Source organism: Lingula anatina, chromosome 1 (assembly GCF_051362555.1).
Source record: "Lingula anatina isolate TDL-2025a chromosome 1, LinAna3.0, whole genome shotgun sequence".
Classification (NCBI taxonomy): Eukaryota; Metazoa; Brachiopoda; class Lingulata; order Lingulida; family Lingulidae; genus Lingula; species Lingula anatina.
In genome coordinates, this window is record NC_141767.1 from 16707536 (window position 1) to 16731331 (window position 23796).

General features: G+C 35.8%; 3 protein-coding genes across 3 annotated transcripts; 1 reads left to right on the forward strand and 2 right to left on the reverse strand.

Moving 5' to 3' along the window:
- Positions 1-1181: 1181 nt before the first annotated feature.
- LOC106174140 (serine-threonine kinase receptor-associated protein-like) lies at positions 1182-11987 on the reverse strand. The gene is made up of 7 exons (XM_013555557.2): positions 11814-11987; positions 11073-11208; positions 10318-10472; positions 3064-3163; positions 2692-2829; positions 2356-2492; positions 1182-2073 (listed from the first exon to the last, which is right to left on the reverse strand). The coding sequence occupies exons 1-7, from the start codon at positions 11926-11928 to the stop codon at positions 1871-1873; spliced, it is 984 nt and encodes a 327-aa protein (XP_013411011.1). The 5' UTR covers positions 11929-11987; the 3' UTR covers positions 1182-1870.
- Positions 11988-12156: 169 nt separating this feature from the next.
- LOC106174135 (charged multivesicular body protein 2b) lies at positions 12157-20806 on the forward strand. Its single transcript, XM_013555549.3, has 7 exons — positions 12157-12374; positions 14032-14123; positions 14589-14732; positions 19043-19093; positions 19282-19384; positions 19673-19779; positions 20070-20806. Exons 1-7 carry the CDS (start codon positions 12341-12343, stop codon positions 20166-20168), a joined length of 630 nt encoding a protein of 209 aa, XP_013411003.2. The 5' UTR covers positions 12157-12340; the 3' UTR covers positions 20169-20806.
- A 96-nt stretch (positions 20807-20902) lies between these two features.
- Positions 20903-23163, reverse strand: LOC106174133 (heat shock 70 kDa protein 1A). The gene has a single exon (XM_013555547.2). It carries the CDS (start codon positions 23014-23016, stop codon positions 21319-21321), a length of 1698 nt encoding a protein of 565 aa, XP_013411001.2. The 5' UTR covers positions 23017-23163; the 3' UTR covers positions 20903-21318.
- Positions 23164-23796: the final 633 nt, after the last annotated feature.

Sequence of the window (23796 nt, forward strand, 5' to 3'; positions counted from 1 at the left end):
AGTCAAGGCAAATATTCAAACCACTGGTTAGATTACCAAGATTAAAAGAGGGAGTATGGATATGTTCTTTTAGTAATGTAAGTCGTAAATTTTAAGATAGCAGCCTTCTTACATAAAAATGTTATTGCATGTTTTCAACTTTTGAAGACAATAACTACAGTTTTGGTTGTGTGCGACATGTTTTTATGGGATGAGATTTAATCCGTACATATTTAATATACAGGTTTATTTAAACTGGGGTTGAAAAAAAGTGGGCATTTATTAACCATGTTCTCATAATCAGAAGTTTCAACTGACTGGAAATTAGAACAAAATCAGCTTTTTTATGTAGCCTAAATAAATATGAATGTGCATTGTAGTTTTGTCTTACACCCTATCATGACCCTTGAATAGATGAAACCATCTCTAGCTTATAACAAAAGACATTGATCCTGTCATATGTTGTCATTGTGCCTAAGAAACTCCTTTTTTCCAAGGTTAGTTGCTTCATCACTACTATTCAACCTGTGCATATATCACCAGAAAATGTCTCTTTTTGTTGGAATGATACATTTGAACAGTAATGGATACAGTAGAGCAATAATGTACATTTACTCATAACTCATAATTCACTATCACTGAGAATTAGTGTTAAAAGAGAACATTAACACATGTACAGCTGCTTCACATTAGCCACATCATTTCTTCTCAAATATGACAATGACAAAAAGAAATATTTTAAGATTAAAACTTGTTGCATTGAATACTTGAAAATGTGCTTCTTAGAAAAAAGAGAGGTTATAAATTTTTCACTATGACACATTAAAAGTTGTAGTTATTAGTTAAAAGGTTTCACTATTATAATGTTGAGCCAACCTATATTTCAAACTCTACATTGGCATGTTTTTTGTGTGAAAAAAAAACAATTATAAGTAATATGTCTGGCTATTTACTTGTGTTTCTGTGTCAGGACTCAGTTTGCAGGTTTCAAAAGTTTCTTTTTTGTTTTGACCAAAAGTGCAGCAACTAACTTGACTCAGAAACAGGAGAAGGATGTTTGAACTTCCTTTGTTATTCAAAAAAAGTTGAGTAACCTTTATGTGGAATGTTTCATCCAAATTTAAACTGTTTATGATCTTAACACAGTGAAGTTCATTCATTCAGTGTTGAAATGTGGATTTCTATTTTAAAATACGAAGTGGCTGACTTCCAATTTTATTTTATTTTTTTTTACAAATATGTCAAACAAAAATCCAATGAGGCCTTAATGGTATTCAGTTATACATATTGACCAGTGTAGCACATGGCTGCAGTCATACAGGGTAGTCTTATTACACCATTATAATTATGATGCAGCAAATTCCATTTTCCAATACTTGTAAACTGAATATGTTTTTTTTAAATCTTAATTTCAAAGTTAAAATGACAGTTTCTTCAAACAACTGTGAAATTTCAGGTTATTACCACTTTAATATCAGTCTACCAAGACACTTTAACCAGGGAACAAGACTACAGGTGTTATAGTGGCCTCTACCTGAGAAGAAACTACAATTATTCTAACTTTACATAGCACAGCTGACAAAATTACTGCCTGGATTTATTTCCAAAGTATTTAGGGGTTGCCTTTATTGGTTAACTTCTGAAAATATCTAGTAATTTATCTTCAACTTTGACTGATGGCAGTGTCTGAATTCTCCACAATACTTCAAATGAAGGCCATACAGCAAATAGTGTGTGGCAATGAGACAATACAATACAAACTGACCAAGTTCACAACATCTAATAATTTCCATCTTTAATTTATGTGGCAGTGTCAACATGAGAGTGGACACAATTCCAATATCCTGTCATTCTGCCTACACTGGTTTCCTCTCAAGGATAACCTAAAACGTCAATCTTCAGCTTTGATCTGTGGAGCGGAGTCAGAGTTCTCAACAATATCTTCAGACTGTACACATTTCCAGAGTCCATATGTTTTCCCCACTGTGGTCTGCCACAATCTTAGGGTGCCATCTTCACTGCCACTAGCATACAGCTCACCATCAGGACTGAACTGGACACAGTGGACTGGACCAAAGTGGCCTTTGAAAGATTCTACAACAGCAGAAGGCAGCAGATTTATTAAAATAATTGAGTTCAAAATTTTTTGGTGCAGTAAACATTCTACGTTAGAAGATCAAGGCTTACCACTTTAAATCACAAAAAGTTTTAATTAAAAGTGTTCACATTTAAGTGACAATTACTGACTTAACATACGTGAAAAAAATCCGAAGAAACGCGAGCAATATATTAATTCAATGTGTTTATACATAAGTGACATCTACAGGTTGGACCAAAGTGCATACATCTGTAAGATGGACTGTATTACTGTCTCACCTATTTCCTGTCCAGTTTCATAGTCATATTTGTACATGATAAAGTTATCTCCACCACAGACAAACACAGCCTTGTCAGGGTGAAGAGAGGCAGAGTTGATTGGACCTGGATGCTCAAACTCCCTGATCTTTTCAAGTCTGAGAAAACAAACACAGATAAGCTTTTCAAAAGGAAAAAAACTGTAAAAAGAAATAAATTTACTTGCAACCAATTTAATTTATTTTTTGTTGCAATTATCTAAAAATGGCACAATTGTCAGCATTTAACACTAAAGACCTCAAATAGTACACATTCAACTGAATTTTTAAAGGCAATTATATAGCTATAAGAACCTACTTCTGAGCATCCCAAAAACTAGTGGTTTTGCCGTAAGTGATCAGCAATATGGTACCATCCTTGGAAAGTTCTAGACTCGTTGGACTGTTAGGGAATTCCAGTTTCTTTGTCTCTGTCTGATTGGCAACCTCCCAAACTCTAAAACAGTCAGTATTAAGTGGTATATTGTATATAAAATCTCATTATATCATGCTTTACTTTATTGAAGTGTGGGATCTTGGACATGATAAAATTCACAAAAGAAGATGTTAACAGCTATCAAGTATTTAAGTGCTTTTTTCACAAATACTATGGCTTCTTTCAATGAGACATAATACACACCACAATACTTAAAAAGCCATTATATGTCGCTTTGTGATAGCAGTTACTTACCTAACTGTTTTATCATCTGATGCACTATATATTAATGTACTGTCAGTATTCCATATTGCACTTCGAATGTGAGATCCATGACCACTAAATACACTTGGTTCTATAGCAAAAATATGTAACACCTTTATGAGTTAAGTGGTATTTTTAATTAATTTATCAAGACAAAGAGCTACGTGAAATAAAAATTGAATGTTGCAATAAGTTTTATATGAGCAGCAGTTACATATCTGTATACAGGAACACAAAAATTTTGTGAAAAAAAGTATTTCAAACAAGGCAGCAAAGCTGTCAAACGTACAGATAAAAAGCAGGAAATAACAAAAAAGGCTACTGTCAATTCTGATGCAAAAGTACATTATGTTAAACTGCAAATTCAACATCAAATTTTAATTATGCTCAACAGGTAAAATACATCTGTGTCTGTACATAAAAACGGCATTTCTTTAAAATAATGGCCCGATTATGCTGATTTTTGAACTCAACCTGCGATTTAGCAGGAATGACCACTCCTGTGAGTTTAATGACAATTGGCCCATCTGTTTTTCTTATATTGTGTTTACAGTGTTGCATATATGCTGAAAAGTGAAAACAAGGCAGCAAAGCTGTCAAATGTACAGACAAAGAACAGAAAATAAAGATGCAAATAAGTGAAAAATTAAATTTTCACAAAAAACTGTTAAATTGCCAGAAAATTTACCAAACAGACTGCGTTGCCTATTGAAGCTGTATGTTAGACCCATGTTTCTTTCCTGTAAGTTTGAGAACAGTAAGTGACATGATTTCCCTTAAATAGTCATCATAGGAGCAGTGCCCAAAATAGGGGTTTCTTCAAATTTTGATGCAACATTACATAATGTTTAACAGCATAATGACAATCAAATGTTATTAATAAAATGTTAGTAACATGGACATTCAGAAAATGTGACAAGCAAAAGTCTTCAAGATCATGGAACTTTAAAGTCACACCTTGAAAATGCCAATATGTGAAAAATTAAATTTTCACAAAAAACTGTTTAACTGCAAAAAAAAAAAAAAAAAAAAAAACAAACAAACAAACAGACTGCATTGCCTACTGAAGCTGTATTTAAGTCCCATGTTTCTATCCTGTAAGTTTGAAAACAGTAAGTGACATGATTTTCCTTAAATGGTCATCATGGAAGCAGTGCCCAAAATGGGGGTTTCTTCAAATTTTGATGCAATATTACATAATGTTTAACAGCTTAATGACCATCAATTTTTAATTATAAAATATTTGTATCACAGATATTCAGAAAATGTGACTAGCAAAGGTCTTCAGGCCCATGGAACTTCAAAGTCACGCCTTGATAATGCCAAAATGTAAACAAGACAGCACTGTTCTGAAATGGGTTTATTTCCATTTTTAACACTTTTTTAACATAAAACAAAATAAACATTTTACTGCCATTTTTATATGTCCAACTAAGAAAATTGATGAGATGGGAAAAGTATCAATAGAACAGTGTTAAATGTCCAATTTCCTCCATTGTGAGATTCTGAACATAGTGGATGATTGATTTATTTCCATTTTTGACACTTTATTACACAATACATGATAACAAGTTTACCATGTTTTTTACATAATCAACTAACAATGTTGTAAAGATGCAGGAAATATCAAACAAACACTTTTAGGCATCTTATTAGTTAAATAATGAGACTGTTAACATGCCTAATAATTGAATCTGAGGAAATGTGAAAAAACAGTATAACTTCTTAAGTAATGGCCCGATTATGCTTATTTTCGAACTCAACCTGCGTTTTAGTAAGATTGACCACTCCTGTGAGTATAATTACAATTGGCCAATCCGTTTTTCTTATATTGTGTTATCAGTGTTGCATTTATATTGAAAATAGTGAAAAAACAGCATAAATTACCTAAAAGTGACCCGATCATGCTGATTTTCGAACTTGACCTGTGTATTAAGAATATTCATCAGTTCTGTAAGTTTCAAGTCAAAAGGTAAAATGGTTTTCCACTTATCGTGTTATCGGTGCTGCATATATGCTGAAAAAAGTGAAACAAGGCAGCAAAGCTGTCAAATGTACAGACAAAAAAAACAGAAAATAAAGATGCAAATAAGTGAAAAATTACATTTTCAAAAAAAAACTGTTAAATTGCCAGAAAAAGCAGTGCACAAAAGCAGTGCACAAAATAGGGGTTTCTTCAAATTTTGATGCAACATTACATAATGTTTAACAGCATAATGACAATCAAATGTTATTAATAAAATATTAGTAACATGGACATTCAGAAAATGTGACAAGCAAAAGTCTTCAGGATCATGGAACTTTAAAGTCACACCTTGAAAATGCCAATATGTGAAAAATTAAATTTTCACAAAAAACTGTTTAACTGAAAAAAACAAAAAAAAAAAAAAAAAAAAAAAAAAACAGACTGCATTGCCTACTAAGGCTGTATTTTAGTCCCATGTTTCTTTCCTGTAAGTTTGACAACAGTAAGTGACATGATTTTCCTTAAGTGGTCATCATGGAAGCAGTGCCCAAAATAGGGGTTTCTTCAAATTTTGATGCAATATTACATAATGTTTAACAGCTTAATGACCATCAATTTTTAATTATAAAATATTTGTATCACAGATATTCAGAAAATGCGACTAGCTAAGGTCTTCAGGCCCATGGAACTTCAAAGTCACACCTTGAAAATGCCAAAATGTAAACAAGACAGCACTGTTCTGAAATGGGTTTATTTCCATTTTTAACACTTTTTTAACATAAAACAAAATAAACATTTTACTGCCATTTTTATATGACCAACTAAGAAAATTGATGAGATGGGAAAAGTATCAATAGAACAGTGTTAAATGTCCAATTTCCTCCATTCTGAGATTTTGAACATAGTGGATGATTGAATCTGACAAACTGCAATGATATGAGTTTATTTCCATTTTTGACACTTTATTACACAATACATGATAACAAGTTTACCATGTTTTTTACATAATCAACTAACAATGTTGTAAAGATGCAGGAAATATCAAACAAACACTTTTAGGCATCTTATTAGTTAAATAATGAGACTTTTAACATGCCTAATAATTGAATCTGAGGAAATGTGAAAAAACAGTATAACTTCTAAAATTATGGCCCGATTATGCTGATTTTCGAACTCAACCTGCGTTTTTAGTAAGATTGACCACTCCTGTGAGTATAATTACAATTGGCCAATCCGTTTTTCTTACATTGTGTTATCAATGTTGCATTTATATTGAAAATAGTGAAAAAACAGCATAAATTCCCTAAGAATGGCCCAATCATGCTGATTTTCGAACTTGACCTGCATATTATGAATATTCATCAGTTCTGTAAGATTCAAGTCAAAAGGTAAAATTGCCAGAAAAATTTACCCAACAGACTGCGTTGCCTATTGAAGCTGTATGTTAGACCCATGTTTCTTTCCTGTAAGTTTGAGAACAGTAAGTGACATGATTTCCCTTAAATGGTCATCATAGGAGCAGTGCACAAAATAGGGGTTTCTTCAAATTTTGATGCAACATTACATAATGTTTAACAGCATAATGACAATCAAATGTTATTAATAAAATATTAGTAACATGGACATTCAGAAAATGTGACAAGCAAAAGTCTTCAGGATCATGGAACTTTAAAGTCACACCTTGAAAATGCCAATATGTGAAAAATTAAATTTTCACAAAAAACTGTTTAACTGCAAAAAAAAAAAAAATAATAATAATAAAAAAAAAATAATAAAATACCAAACAGACTGCATTGCCTACTGAAGCTGTATTTTAGTCCCATGTTTCTTTCCTGTAAGTTTGAGAACAGTAAGTGACATGATTTTCCTTATATGGTCATCATGGAAGCAGTGTCCAAAGTAGGGGTTTCTTCAAATTTTTATGCAATATTACATAATGTTTAACAGCTTAATGACCATCAATTTTTAATTATAAAATATTTGTATCACAGATATTCAGAAAATGCGACGAGCAAAGGTCTTCAGGCCCATGGAACTTCAAAGTCACACCTTGAAAATGCCAAAATGTAAACAAGACAGCACTGTTCTGAAATGGGTTTATTTCCATTTTTAACACTTTTTTAACATAAAACAAAATAAACATTTTACTGCCATTTTTATATGACCAACTAAGAAAATTGATGAGATGGGAAAAGTATCAATAGAACAGTGTTAAATGTCCAATTTCCTCCATTCTGAGATTCTGAACATAGTGGATGATTGAATCTGACAAACTGCAATGATATGAGTTTATTTCCATTTTTGACACTTTATTACACAATACATGATAACAAGTTTACCATGTTTTTTACATAATCAACTAACAATGTTGTAAAGATGCAGGAAATATCAAACAAACACTTTTAGGCATCTTATTAGTTAAATAATGAGACTGTTAACATGCCTAATAATTGAATCTGAGGAAATGTGAAAAAACAGTATAACTTCTAAAATTATGGCCCGATTATGCTGATTTTCGAACTCAACCTGCGTTTTAGTAAGATTGACCACTCTTGTGAGTATAATTACAATTGGCCAATCCGTTTTTCTTATATTGTGTTATCAGTGTTGCATTTATATTGAAAAAAGTGAAAAAACAGCATAAATTCCCTAAAAATGGCCCAATCATGCTGATTTTCGAACTTGACCTGCGTATTATGAATATTCATCAGTTCAGTAAGTTTCAAGTCAAAAGGTAAAATGGTTTTCCACTTATCGTGTTATCGGTGCTGCATATATGCTGAAAAAAGTGAAAAAACAGCATAAATTCCCTAATAGTGACCAGATCATGCTGATTTTCGAACTTGACCTGCGTATTATGAATATTCATCAGTTCTGTAAGTTTCAAGTCAAAAGGTAAAATGGTTTTCCACTTATCGTGTTATCGGTGCTGCATACATGCTGAAAAAAGTGAAAAAACAGCATAAATTCCCTAAAAGTGACCAGATCATGCTGATTTTCGAACTTGACCTGCGTATTATGAATAGTCATCAGTTCTGCAAGTTTCAAGTCAAAAGGTAAAATGGTTTTCCACTTATCGTGTTATCGGTAAAAGTGCACGGCGACGGCGACGACGGCGACGACAGACGCAGATGATGGCTATATGTACAGACACATCTGTGTCTGTACATAAAAAAAAGCATAACTACTAAAATAGTGGCCCGATCATGCCGATTTTTGAACTTGACCTGCGTTTTAGTAAGATCAATTACTCTGCATTTTAGTCCTGTATTTCTTTTTTGAAAGTTTGACAATCATAAGTAACATGGTTTTCCCATAATGGTCATCTTGGCAGCAGCACCCAAAATTGTGTTTTCTTCTATTCTGATGCAATATTACATAATGGTTAACAGCAAAATGACCGTTAATTTTTAATAATAAAATACACGTATCATGGATTTTCAGAAAATGTGACTAGCATGGGTCTTCAAGCCTGTGGAACATGCCGATTTTCGAACTTGACATATGTTATAGTAAGATCAATTACTCCTGTGATTTTCATGACAACAGGCCTATCGGTTTTCCTTAAAATGTGTTTACAGTGTTGCATATATGCTGAAAAGTGAAAAAACAGCATAACTTCTACAATAATGGCCCGATCATGCTGATTTTTTAACTTGACCTGCGTTTTATGAATATTCATCAGCTCTGTAAATATACAGCCAAAAAGTAAAACTGCCTTCCACTTATCATGTTTACAATGAAAGTGCACGGTGTCGGCACCGGCGACGACAGACGCAGGTGATGGCAATATGTACAGACACATCTGTACAAATTTACTGTACTGTTTGAGAACAGTAAGTGACATGGTTTTTCTTAAATGGTCATCATGGGAGCAGTGCCCAAAATAGGTTTTTTTCAAATTTTGATGCAATATTACATAATGTTTAACAGCATAATGACCATCAATTTTTAATAATAAAATATAAGTATCATGGATATTCAGAAAATGTGACTAGCAAAGGTCTTCAGGCCCATGGAACTTCCAAGTCACAACTTGAAAATGCCAGAATGTAAACAAGACAGCACTGTTCTGAAATGTTTTTTTTTTCCATTTTTAACACTTTTTTTAACATAAAACAAAATTAACAGGTTACTGCCATTTTTATACGATCAACTAAGAAAATTGATGAGATGGGAAAAATATCAATACAACAGTGTTAAATGTCCAATTTACTCCATTCTGAGATTCTGAACATAGTGAATGATTGAATCTGACAAACTGCAATGATATGAGTTTATTTCCATTTTTGAAACTTTATTACACAATACACGATAACAAGTTTACCATCATTTTTACATAATCAACTAACAATGTTGTAAAGATGCAGGAAATGTCAAACAAACACTTTGACGTATCTTATTAGTTCATTAATGAGACTGTTAACATGCCTAACAGTTGAATCTGAGGAAATTTGAAAAAACAGCATAACTTCTAAAATAATGGCCCAATTATGCTGATTTTCGAACTCAACCTGCGTTTTAGTAAGATTGACCACTCCTGTTAGTTAAATGACAATTGGCCTATCTGTTTTTCTTATATTGTGTTTACAGTGTTGCATATATGCTGAAAAATGAAAAAACAGCATAACTACTAAAATAGTGGCCCGATCATGCCGATTTTCGAACTTGACCTGCGTTTTAGTAAGATTGATTACTCCTGTGAGTTTCATGACAACAGGCCTAACGGTTTTCCTTAAAATGTGTTTACAGGGTTGCATATAAGCTGAAAAGTGAAAAAACAGCATAACTTCTACAATAATGGCCCGATCATGCTGGTTTTCGAACTTGACCTGCGTTTTATGAATATTCATCAGCTATGTAAATATTAAGCCAAAAAGTAAAACTGCCCTCCACTTATCGTGTTTACAAGGAAAGTGCACGGCGCCGGCATCGGCATCGGCGACGACAGATGCAGGTGATGGCAATATGTACAGACACATCTGTGTCTGTACATAAAAAGAAAGATTTTTAATAAAAAGAAAGCATTAGAAGTTTATGCAAATTCTTCAATCTATGATAAAATGTATACACAATTATTTCATTGTATTTCTGAACATAGAAGGTTTAGCTAGCATGCTGTTCAGTTGTCATTTGAATGGCCTCTTCGAGCAGCAGATGACTTATCTTATGGCTGAACAAACTGTTGAAATTGCCTCCCCCCAACAATTAATTTTTATGACTTATATGCCCCTGCAGGTAAAAATATGAACAAAAACTTCTATAGCATCTATTTTTACCTGCATCAGGCCTTGCTAAATCAAAGATCCTCAGCAACTTTTCATTACTCCCTGTTAAAAGATGGCCTCCATCTTTAGAGAAGGCAACACTTTTCACAATATGTTTGTGGGAAAAGTTCTGGAGTTCATCGCCAGTTACTGCATCCCAGATTTTCCTATAAAAGCAATTACATATTTAGTTAAGGGTGCAAGCTTTCAATCAAACTATATACAGTAATCAATCCATCTTTTCAATGGGAAAAATTGTGAATTTTACAAATACAGTCATAATATCTTAAAATCAGAACATTGCCATTGAGTGGTTGCAACAAAATCAAAAAGCAAGCAACTCAATAGTTATATTCTATCCAGTATAAGCACCACAAATGCTGTATAGAAATATAATTTTGTGATTATAAAGTTATGTATCTCAAAGTTAGATAATTTTTACCGATGAAAAGATCAAGTAATTACTGTATGCATCACATTTTTTGTAAACTTCTTACTTTTTATTTTATGCATGCATCCATTCAAATACAAAAGTTATAAGCTTGAACAAACACTTCAAGGTTACCTTATATTAAAACCCAAGTTTCCAAAGTTCAAATGCCTCACTAAGGTACTAGTTTAATCTCATATTCAAGATAAGATAAAAAAAAAAAAGAGTTGAAAACCAAGTAAAAGGAAAAAATGTTTTCAAAGTTTGATTAAAAGACAATTAGTAATAATTTTGTTTGATGCAACAAATACAATTCTCAAAAAACATATGTACACACGCAGAGAAATCAGCTGCTCCAGTTGCAGCTTTGGTGGCATCTGTATTTAGAGTAGCTCCCCAGACAGCTCCTTTGTGACCTTCAAATGTTCCTACCCAGTCTCCTGTGTCTCCCTGGCGCAGCATTGGCTTCCCATCTAAAGGAAAATAAGTTTGTTTTTTAGGTTGGCTTATTTTAATTCTGTTCATTGTAACAGAAGAAATATATAAACCAATTCAGTATTAATGAATTCTCGTAGAATGAACAAAACTTAAATTTAATGACTTTTAATAAAGTAAGTTCTACATGTATCACCCTATACCAATAAAATATAAATTTTCAAACACTCATACTCTAGTAAAGCCAAGACTAATGCTATGGGGTGGGGGGTAGAAGGATTGAAATATAAAACTGTACAAGGGTGACACTAAACTTAAATATATAGGGAACATGAATGCATTTATGGAAAATTGCATACACTTCTCTCGTTCTACCAGGGCCAGTTGGAAGGGAACAAAAGGGTGCCTCAGAAGCTAAAGAAAGAGCTGTGCCTTGCCCTGAATACACCATTGGATGGATTTCATTATTCCAAATCGCATCCATTTTTTCTGATTGAAAACGTTCTACTTTTCTATCGAATCTATGCTGTAGAATTAATAGTAAAAAAATAAAATAGAAGTGACATGCCGACGATCTGGACGATATGCAATTTGCACACGATTTTCAAATAACAAAATATATTAATTTCAGTGAATACTATACCTTTACAGGCACTAATGAGAAAATACCCATGGGGTGTGATTTCACTAAAGCCCAAGTCAACAACAGGTCTGGTATGACCACTGCAAGTCAGCGGTGTCTGGCGAACGGATGCCATATTTCTAAGATGCTTTAAAGATTACGGGTTACTGCAAGACAAGCTTCATTACACGTCAGCATTCTGGAGAAATATGGGTTTTTATTGAAATCGTTTTATATTTTTTATTTCAAGTATCCGAATTTTTTAGGTTTCTAGTATATTTAAGACGAAATTTACACAAATTACAGGAATATTGCATTAATAGTAATATCGGTGATGATTAGCTTTGTGAGAAACGCATGCGCAACATTGTGTGAATAATATACTTCCGTCTTCTGCATTGACGTACTGATACTTGAATATATATTACTCATTAGTCACCAAAACACGGAATCACATGAGGCCGTCGTCAGATGTACAATACACAAAACCTGTAAGACATATCTAATTTTGGAAAGTGGGGGAACAGAAACAATATAGACAAAACAAAATGGACTTATTTAAGAAGAAACCAACTGTGCAAGGTAAGTTCAACTTCAAGTATTCCTTGCTTTTTACGTATAGAATGTACTATTAGTTTTAACTTTTACATATACTCAGTAAACTCTGCCTTCCTAAACAACAATTTCACCGGTATTCTACTTTGTCATTAACAGTTAAATGCCATGAATGGATGTCTGTCTCACTTGTACAGTATATAGATATGTATATCAGAAAAATTTTCAAACTTATCAGAAAATTATAATAGAGAGTTTCCGGTGCAGTTGGGATACGACGGCTAGATTGTTATGTATCATGTTCTAATGTATCCAGTAACGCGCTTCTCTCTTCGCGTTCCGGTAATGTCCCGGAATGCTGGCGCTCATTCCAATGTAATAATAACAATATACGGCCCCGTAGCCATCTATTTCCAAGGGAGGGGGGATTCTTTTTTATGAAAAAGGAGACAAATATTACCCAAAAGTGCAATTTTTCCCGACAAAAATGGCGGTTCGTAAGAACCCCACGATCAACCCCCGACTACGTGCCTGAAAAACCAAGACTGGCGGCTCCTCTCTGTTAAAAAGTCAAAATTTGCATGAACGTACACTTGAACTATTGTAAAAAAGTATATAAGTCATATAAATTAGCAAACATAACCTTTAATAACTATTTTCAATAATCTTCCGCACTGGCTAGATAGGAGCGCTTGTATTCCGCAGACTAGATGGGATGACGGTATATGAATGCGGTGAACGTCACAAGTGTGCACAAACCGATGACGTATTAATCTAGCCGGCGTATCTCACCGGCAACGGAAACTCTCTATTACTTATATCATCTGAAAGGAAATGCAAAAACCGGATGAAATCACTTGGAATTTTTTAAATATTCCTACAAGCAACAAAGATATTGAAGTTTTTTAACGGCAAAAATTCACCAAAAGTGTCCACACTTTTCAGCTTAAAACCTGTCACTACTGACCAGCGGTGATCACTCAGCTGTAGCTGCAGCTCAAATTGCTTGTGACCAATTAGGGCAATTATGGCTGTATGTTAATCTAATGAAACAAACCCAAATTGCGACCACACAAGCACATGGCTGGGATGGCTTCCGTGCAGATCATGTACTATAAATATTGCGCATTAAATTAACTATACTTCGCAACCTTCAAATTTCATGATTTTTCTACATAATATAGCAAATTTCATAAACTTTGCTTGATATAAATTTCAAAAAGGTGAAACCAGTACTTAACTGACATTTTTGAGCATTTTGTTGAGGCAAAACTTCAAACACCCTGAACTGAAACTTCTCAAAGACTGCAACACGGGAAAATCACGTGATCGGATTTTACTTTTTGATTTACAGCTTATTTAGTTAATGGCTTGTATTAGTTTTTTTTACGCGGCGCTTAAAGAGAGATTTAAAAAAGGGGTGCCATAGGCGAGCTGTCAGCAGGCCGATATCAGTTTTACACCTCACTGCCCCTGGATAGTCACGACTGTAGCGCCCCTAGCGGATTGTGATATACCTAATATAGATTAATTAATTAATAGTTTGGACTATGCTCCACTCCTAAATGAACATTTTTGTTGGCCATTTTTGCGGCTGTTATCAGTTTATTTTAAGAAAAATGCCGTAAACAATATAGTGATAGTTTTCAATTCCATGTAAATAGTAATTATAAATGTGTTACAGAACAACTTAGACAGAATGACAGACAAATAAGAAGAACACAGAGAGATTTAGAAAGAGACCGAGGGCAGCTAGAAAAACAAGAAAAACAAATAGTAAGTATACACATGGTTTGTCATGACAACTGCTATCCACAGCCACCATAAAATCAATTCAACCAATGATTGACCTCATAAATGACAGTTGCGTATCTCGGTAACTTCCTCACACTGACCCAACCTTGGCTGTATTGATTTTTGAATGAATGTGAAAACCATCCACATTTTGTAAAAGATTCCTATGATTGCAATACCACTAGTCCACTTGGTTTAGTATTTCTTAATTAACTTAATGATATTATTCCCATACATTAGACATTGTGTCTTATTTATTATCTAGCATCCTAAGAGCAGGATGTCTAGTAATATTTCGTTTTACTTACAAATGTTTTTTTCTCAATTTGCGTTTCTCAATTTGTAACTGAATATTGCATTAATACTTTTAATTATAAGAGTTAAAGACTTGCCTGTATAATTTAAAATTTGTCATTACAGTGACTGCTAATTGTTGTTCACTTTTAGGAAATGGAAATAAAGAAAGCAGCCAAAAGAGGAGATAAACAGACTGCAACAATTCTGGCAAAACAATTAGTCCAGCTGAGAAAACAAAAGACAAAGAGTTTTGCTGTAGGCTCTAGAATACAGGGAGTAGGACATCAGACAAAGGTAACAGAGCACCTATAAAGTACACTCTCAGACTTAGAATCTTATTGTTTTTGTCACATATTGTGCAGCGCGCCACCTATATGATGTGTGTATTGACCTGGGAGGTCATTGTGTATCTCAGTGAGCTGATTCTAATAAACACGTGTCCTGACAACAAGGCAGTTGTTATATGGTGTCAGAAGTGGGATTCTCAATGGAAACCTTGAAACCACCTGCACACGTTAATTTCCAGAGTGGAAATGTGGCTACAAACTGGCGTAAATGGGAGCAGCAATTCAAGGTGTACTATAATGCATGCGAATTAGGAGAAAAGTCTGGCGCGACGCAAGTCGCCGTCCAGCTTATGGTAAGAAGTGCAAGAAATGTTCGGGGTTAAATCATTTTGCCGTTGTTTGTCTGGGTGGAGGCTTCAGAAAGAAACCATTATCATCAAAGAAGATACACCAGCTAGACACGGAGGATGTTGGCAGTGATGAAGGTGAGAGGCTGTTTGTTGGTAGTCTCACAAGCAGCAATTGTTCTACGCAGTATTCTGAGACTCTGTATATTAACAAGAAGCCAGTGACATTTAAGTTGGATACTGGAGCTGATGTCAATGTGCTGCCATGGGGTACCTATAAGCAAGTATGCCAGACACCTCTCCGTGTCACTAAAGCTGTTCTGACAGCATTTGGAAATGCTACAATAAAACCAGTGGGTCAAGCACAGCTGTCAGTCTCAACCAAGCCCTCTCTTATGCCTCAGCCAGCTACCTTCTATGTGACTGAAGGAGATTATTCAGCCATTCTTGGACGTCAGTTATGTGCTTCACTAGGGCTTATACAACGTGTACCTGTGAACATAGTCCAGTCTACAAATGTACCTTTGACCCAAGACAAGCTATTGAGTGAGTATGGTGACAATTTTACTGGACTTGGACAATATAAGAGAGAATATGATATTGTTGTTGACCCAAGTGTTTCCCCAGTGGTGCAAGCTCCTCGTAAGATACCCTTTGCTAAGCATGACAAGTTGAAGGAGGCTCTCTCTCAGCTAGAAAAGCAAGATGTCATTGCAAGTGTTGACAAACCAACTGACTGGGTGAACAATTTAGTGATTACAGAGAAACGCAATGGTAGCATTAGGCTATGTCTCGATCCCAAGCCACTCAACCAGGCCATAAAGCGTGAGAGATATGAGAAACCTACGCCAGCTGATGTTCAGAGCCGACTAGCAGGTAAATGCATCTTCACAGTTGTTGACATGAAGGATAGTTACTGGCACGTGAAACTATCTGAAGAATCATCATATCTTTGCACTTTCCACACCCCATGGGGCCGAAAGAGATTTAAGCGCATGCCTTTCGGAATATCCTCTGCTAGTGAAGTGATGCAGAAGCGTAATGAGGAAGCGTTTGGTGACATTCCAGGGGTGCACGTCATAGCAGACGACATGATCATTGCAGGTAGCAGTGAGGCAGAGCATGATAGTATAGTTCATAAGGTCATGCAGCGAGCACGTGAACAGAATGTCAAGTTCAACAAGGATAAAATCCAATTCAAAGTGAAGTCAGTCAACTACATGGGTCATATTGTATCTGAAGAAGGACTTAAACCTGATCCTGCCAAAGTCGATGCAATCATTAACATGCCCCAGCCAACAGACAGAGCTTCAATGATGCGTTTTTTGGGAATGGTGAAATATCTGTCACCATATATAGCCAATGAGTCAAGCCTAACTGCTCCTCTCAGATTGCTGCTGAAAGAGGATATTGAATGGCATTGGGGACCAGAGCAGGATCATGCTATGCAGCAAGTAAAGGAAGCTCTAAGCAAGCAGCCCGTTCTGCAGTTTTATGATGTGACACAGCCAGTCACCATTCAAACAGATGCCTCTCAAGGTGGGTTGGGTTCATGCTTACTCCAACGAAACAGACCTGTTGCATATGCCTCGAGAGCTCTTACTTCAGCAGAACAAAATTATTCTCAAATAGAAAAGGAGCTTCTAGCTATTTGTTTTGCCTGTGAAAAATTCCACCAGTATGTGTATGGCAAAGAAGTGGAGATTCACACTGATCACCGCCCATTGGAAATTATTCTGAAGAAGCCTATCGTTAAGGCATCTCCAAGACTGCAACGTATGATGTTACAGCTACAAAGATACAACATTTCTGTCCGATACATAAAAGGAAAGTACATGCATGTAGCTGATACGCTTTCTAGAGCGTATATTCAGGATGAGTCCAAGTGTGGTGCTCCAGAGGATATTGAAGTTATGGTACACAGCCTAGTTACCAGTCTCCCTGCTTCTACAGACAAACTGGAGGAGATTAAAGCAGCCACTGCTGATGATTACACGTTACTAAGACTTCAGTCAGTTATAAAACGCGGTTGGCCTGACAGGAAGTCTGAGCTGCCAGTGAACGTCCAGCCCTACTGGGATGTAAGGGATGAGTTACACATAGCAGAAGGCCTCGTTCTTCTGGGAGAGCGCATCGTAATTCCCGCCAAGTTACGATCAGACATGTTGTCTCTAATTCATGAAAGCCACTTGGGTGCTGACAAATGCAAAGCAAGGGCGAGATCTTCACTATACTGGCCAGGAATGTCAGCGGACATAGAATTGATAGTTGCCCAGTGCTCGGTGTGCAGTAAATTTCGTCCAAGCAACGGAAAGGAGCCCTTGATTCCGCACGCGATACCACACAGGCCATGGGAGAAAGTTGGAGCGGACATTATGACTTTGAAGGGTAAAGACTACCTGGTTGTGGTAGATTATTATTCCAAATACCCAGAGATTTCTTACTTAGAGGACAAAACGGCCAAGACTGTGATACTACATTTAAAGTCTATATTTGCTAGACATGGAATTCCTGAGACAATTGTCTCTGACAATATGCCATTTGGGAGTTATGACTTTAAAAACTTCGCAAGAGAATGGGGAATAAATCAGGATACCTCGAGTCCTCACTATCCTCAGTCAAATGGACAGAGCGAGAGAACAGTTCAGACTATTAAGAAAATCCTGAAGAAAGCCATGAGTGATGGAAGAGATCCATACATTGCCTTGCTGGAGTATCGTAATACTCCAATCTCAGGAATGGATTTTTCCCCAGCCCAGATGCTAATGAGCAGAGCTTTACGTTCTAAGATTCCAACAGCTACCAAGCTACTTGAACCACAAGTAGTGTTTCCAAAGCAGCAGCTACATAGACAACAGCAGAGGTACAAGAGAATATATGACAGAAAAGCAAAGGAGTTGCCCGAGTTAACTCCAGGAGAATCAGTCGGTCTTCAGTGCCAGGGAGAATGGAAGCCCGCATCAGTTGTAAAGAGGGACGCACATCCTCGGTCTTATGTAGTAAGCTACAATGGTCATTCATTCAGGAGGAACAGAAGACACCTCAGAAAAGGGAACTTCAAATTTTCCAATGATTTGCAGGAAATACCTGATCTCCATGAAACAAGTAAATCCGAGTCACCAGTTAATCAGGACTGTAAATCTGAGTCGCCACTTAAAAAATATCATCAAAAGAAACACCAGGAAAGCACTGAGAAATCTGGAGTTCAATGTGAGAAATATACCAGGTCCGGAAGGCTTAGTAAACCTCCAGATAGACTTAATCTATAAATAAGGCATGTGCTAGCAACCTCTGCCTTTTGTTTTGTTTGTTTGTTTTGATGACATCTCAGTGCATGTGTACTTTCATGGTTCATTAACCTCAACTGTGTTATGTTTCTGTGAAAAGTTACTAGTCTGGAGTTACAAAGTTGACAGTTTATCAACAGAAGGAACATTGACACTTATAATCAGTTATTCCTTTGGGTGTTGTGTTTTGTAGACTAGTAAGTTAAATTTTGTGTGTGTTTTGAAAAGACTGTTTATTGAAAGTTTGTTTATTGAAAACTGAACAGTGACTTTATGCAGCTTGTTTATTGAAAACTTTGAACAGTGATTTATGCAGTTTGTTAATTGAAGTTAATGTTTCACTGTTGCTCTTTAGTCAGGCACTGCTTTGAATGGTTCACACAAGCCACTATTTCTAACAAAGTTAAAGTTTAAAGTTAAAGTCTTGTACAGTGCCTGTTTCTTCATAAAAGGGGAGATGTCACATATTGTGCAGCGCGCCACCTATATGATGTGTGTATTGACCTGGGAGGTCATTGTGTATCTCAGTGAGCTGATTCTAATAAACACGTGTCCTGACAACAAGGCAGTTGTTATAGTTTTTAACAAAGGATGTCACTGCATTCGGATGGATGTTATTTTCTTTCACCTTGTATTGCACAAATATGAATAGCAATTACTTAAAATGTATTATTTTATTTCAGATGATGCATTCGAACATGAAAATGGCAAATGCAATGGGCTCAACAACAAAGGTATGTGTTTTAGTTTACCTTATTTATTTATAATATAAGGATGTTATGTGTAGTTTTTCCTATTTATGACTGGAAATATTAAAACATGACAAGTGCAACTTACTGCAATTTCATTCCATTGAAAAAAAAACTGTTACAGTACAAGCCCTTGCAAATTTACCAAATTCATGGTTTCTTTATTCTTGCAGGCCATGCAGTCCATGAACAAAGTGATGGACCCACAGAAAACTATGAAGACGATGCAGGACTTCACAAAAGAATCCATGAAGATGGATATGTCAGAAGAGATGAGTAAGTAGAAACTTTGTGGTTTAGCTTGGTTTCCCATAAATTATATTCCACATTCAAGATATAAACTTGTGATTTAGGTACATTTTTGTTAACCATGTTTTTGTTAGTGTGTGTGTTTGTGTGTGTTAGGTGTGGGTAATAGATAGAAAATAGCTTGAAAAGTAAACCCTGATCATATCTGTCTGATACCACACAGGAACAAGATATATATTTTCATAGAAAATTTCCTCTTAGATTGATAATTAATACTCTGTACTCAAGTTCTTATTTTGTTATTTCTTGTTTCAGTAAATGACACTTTAGATGAAATATTTGATGAATCTGGAGATGAAGAGGAACAAGATGCAATTGTTACACAAGTGCTGGATGAAATTGGAATTGAAATATCAGGAAAGGTAATGATTAAATACTTTTCGGTCTGCTGCAAATCACTTCATTACCAATGAATGTGTATAGAAACAAGATACATCAAAATTTGTCCTAATAAATTTATGTTGAATATACCCTGCAACTGATTCAACATCAAGTTTTTGTCAATATTATTCATTCAAGGAGGTTATAAAATTTTCACATCACTGTTTGTGCACAAAATTTCATGTCAGTGTCAATGTTCATATTTAATGTTGATACGTAAGTTACTGGTAGATACATGTTCCTCAGACACTTTTTCTCTATTTACTTCTAGATGGCAGATGCTCCTTCTGCTCACAAAGGAAAATTGGGAGAGTCTTCAAAGGCAGATCAAGATATTGAAAGACAGCTTGCTGCTCTGAAAGATTTATAAAATGGACTTATGGTAAATGCACATTGCCAATTAAGACTGTCACTGTGTGTATCTCTAAAAGTTAAACCCCACCAAAGTCGTAAAGAACAGTGAATATTATACAGATATTTTCAGCTGATGAACATATTCATATTTAATGCTATGGCTAAGAAAGAAATTCTTATTTTTTCATGAAGATATTGTAGAATCAACATACTTGGAAGTTAAATGATTATTTGGTGTGATGACAAATGCCTCTAAAATTGAAAAAGAAGGTCTATTTCTGAGACCCATCTGTATGTTATCTGAAATCATTATTAAGACATTTGTGCTATGTAATTATACATCACCACATTTCAGTTTATTGAGGAAATGGTTTTCCTTTGTAAATCATTGTCAATAGATGAAGCATTTTTCACCATGTAAATGGTCTGTTGTTTTTCCCAAGCAAGATAATACGCAGAACCCATTTAATACTGATTTGAATGATGAGGCATTGTTTTTAAATGTATGTGTGCAATGGTGCACAAGCAAAAATTAAAATGAGATGTAGTGTTCAATTACCATTGTGTAAAATTATGAATTTTAATATTTAATGTACATATTATATATATCAGTAATGTGGATTAAATTGGAATAAATTAAGTTTTAAATGAAAATTTTTAATGAAAATGTTTATAGAGAAATGTTTGTATCTCATGTTTTGACAGCAGGGTGAACCTGAATTTGATATTTGAAACTATTTCACATTTAAATATGTTGAAAGATCAATTTATTCAGAATTCAAGTCTAATAGTCTGTTAACTTTTATCAAACACACACAGACACAAAGAAATTCGCTTACTTTTAGTTTGCTACACTCAAATTGTGTATAATTTGGACTGACATATCTTATCAGATTTGAAGCCATTACACAAATTTTTCAACACAATTATCTTCACATTAACTCCTTTACTATTGCACAAGATTAGTGTTTTAGTCATTCACAAAATAATTTCTCTTGAAGCAGCAAGTTCCAACTGATATTTAACTAGCAGTTCATACTCTGGTAAAACCAGATAAAGCTTTTCTGACAGCCCTTCTGGTTTTAATTTCTTTTTGTACTACTCAAACATTGCCTTTTCATACAGCAGTAATGCTTTTTTAAAAAGCAATGGAGATCATCCCATGCTCATACTTCAGAAGTTATTTTTCTAATGGTTGAAATAACAGCTTTTTTACAACCAAGCACATATGGTTTCATGTACTTCTTACTATCAACAGACTGGTCATGATCTGCAAAGAATTTATCTGCCTTTGTCATCATGTTACCCATTGCTTCTTTAGACAACAAAGTTCTGTCAATGTTGACATCCATGCTTGTAGAACTACCAGAGGAGATGTCTTTGGATGTGACATGCAAGAGACCTTCTTCATCAATATGAAATGTCACTTCAACTCTTGGTACTCCACGAGGTGCTGGACGAATCCCAGTCAACTCAAATGTTGCTAAGAGGTGGTTGTCCTTTGCCATGGCCTCCTCTCCCTCGTACACGTGGATACAAGCATCAGGCTGGTTGTCATAATCTGTGGTGAAGATCTGGGTGACAGTGATGGGGTAGATGCTGTCACGCTGGATTAGCTTGGTCATTTTTCTACCAGCGGTTTCAATACCAAGTGACAAAGGCACCAGGTCAATTGTCACTGGTGTCAAGTCCTTAGTGGTGTCATCTTTGACACCAGTTAGCAGAGCTGCCTGTAAGGAGGCTCCGTGTGCTACCACCTCATCTGGACTGATGGATTTCTTAAGCTCTTTTCCACCCATGAAATTCTGTAGTACTTGCTGAATCTTTGGGTTGTGAGTGGCGCCTCCAACCAGAATGATATCATGTATGTCACACTTGTCAAGCCTGCAGTCTTTTAAAGCTCTTTCTACTGGTTTTAAAACATCAAAGAAAAGATCAATGCAGATTTCTTCAAATTTAGATCTTGTTATCATGGTGAAGTAGTCGATTCCCTCAAAGAGATTCTCAACCTCAACGTTTGCCTGTATATTGTTTGACAGGACTCGCTTGGCATGTTCACATGCTATTCGCAAGCGGTGAATGGAATGTTTGTCTTTGCTGATGTTTTTCTGATACCTACGCTTAAATTCTTTCACAAAATAATTCACCATTCTATTGTCAAACTCTTCCCCTCCAAGATGTGCATCAACTGACTTGGTGAGAATTTTATATATTCCTTTCTGGGATGATAAAACAGAAACCTGTAATGAGTTACCACCTAGATCAAAAACAAGGACATTTTTTATGTCAGGGTCGTGCAGTTTATCAGGTAAGCCATAAGCTAAGACTGCAGCAGTGGGCTCAGTGATAATACGTAAGACATTGAGCCCAGCTATTACCGCAGCGTCCAAAGTGGCTTGCCTCTGGACCTCGTTAAAGTCCACAGGGACCGTGATCACGGCGTCCGTTACCGCCTGTCCCAAGTATGCCTCCGCAGACTCCTTCAACTTAGCCAATACCATAGCACTGATTTCCTCTGGGGCAAAGGTCTGTCGTTCCCCCTTATATTTCGCATGAATCGTTGGTTTCCCATCGTCGTTGCTCACGCTGAAAGGCCACCGATCAATGAGATGGGTAACGTCGTTGAAACTGCGACCGATCAATTTCTTTGCGTCACACACCGTATTACTGGAATTTATGATGGCCTGTTCCTTAGCAGAATCGCCTACTAATCGTCCGTTGTCTGTAAAAGTGACATAGCTTGCCGTCGTCCTGTTCCCGAAATCGTTAGGAACAATTTCTACTCTTCCATGCCGGTGCACACCCACACAGGAAAAGTTTGTGCCTAAATCAATGCCGAGTGCCGAGCGACCAGGTTTTGACATGGTTGCTTTTTCCTACCACTAGCTGAGTTATGGTGAACTAGGTTACTCTCTCTAAATCTATGTGATTGCTAAATATTGTGCCCCGTGCCTGCTAGTCTACATGTTTTGCGTGAAATCCTTCCCGGAAGTTTACATGGTAACTGGGTTCATGCGCAGACTACTTATCGCGCAGCTTCTCTGATGCAACTGACAATCGGCACGAAGCGCAACCCCATGTGTTCAGAATGCTGAGCTCAACATCAATTTCTAAATATGTTGTATAGTAAATGTTATGTTATCCTTAAATCTTGAAATTAAGTGCAAGGGCCCATAGACTACAAAAACGTTGAAATGATTTTAAAAGACCTTAAAACACGACGGCGAATAGTTATTACTAGCACGAGGGTCTAAGAAGATTGCACTGTCTGTCATTCTTTAGAAAAATTAAAAGCGTTCAGAGGGGTGTTATTTATTAATATGCAAAGGAATTGTTTTTAAATTGGTTCCTGATAATTCACTGCCATCGTTCACATTTCTCAACGCAAATAGGTCTACCCCGAAACAAAATTCCTGTGGCCTACCCTTGCGTCAGATCTTAATACATATCATACATGTACTTCATGATAGGCCTATCTTAAAAAAAAAAAAAAACAAAACTGGTTGTGATTCTTCAAATAAAGTGATTTACACATCCGGGTTGGGGGGGGGGGGTCAATGTTAACCAGTAAAATCCATTCATATAGGCTTACATGTACAGTGGCGGATTTAGAGGGGGGTCAGGGGAACCTCACGCCAACCGGG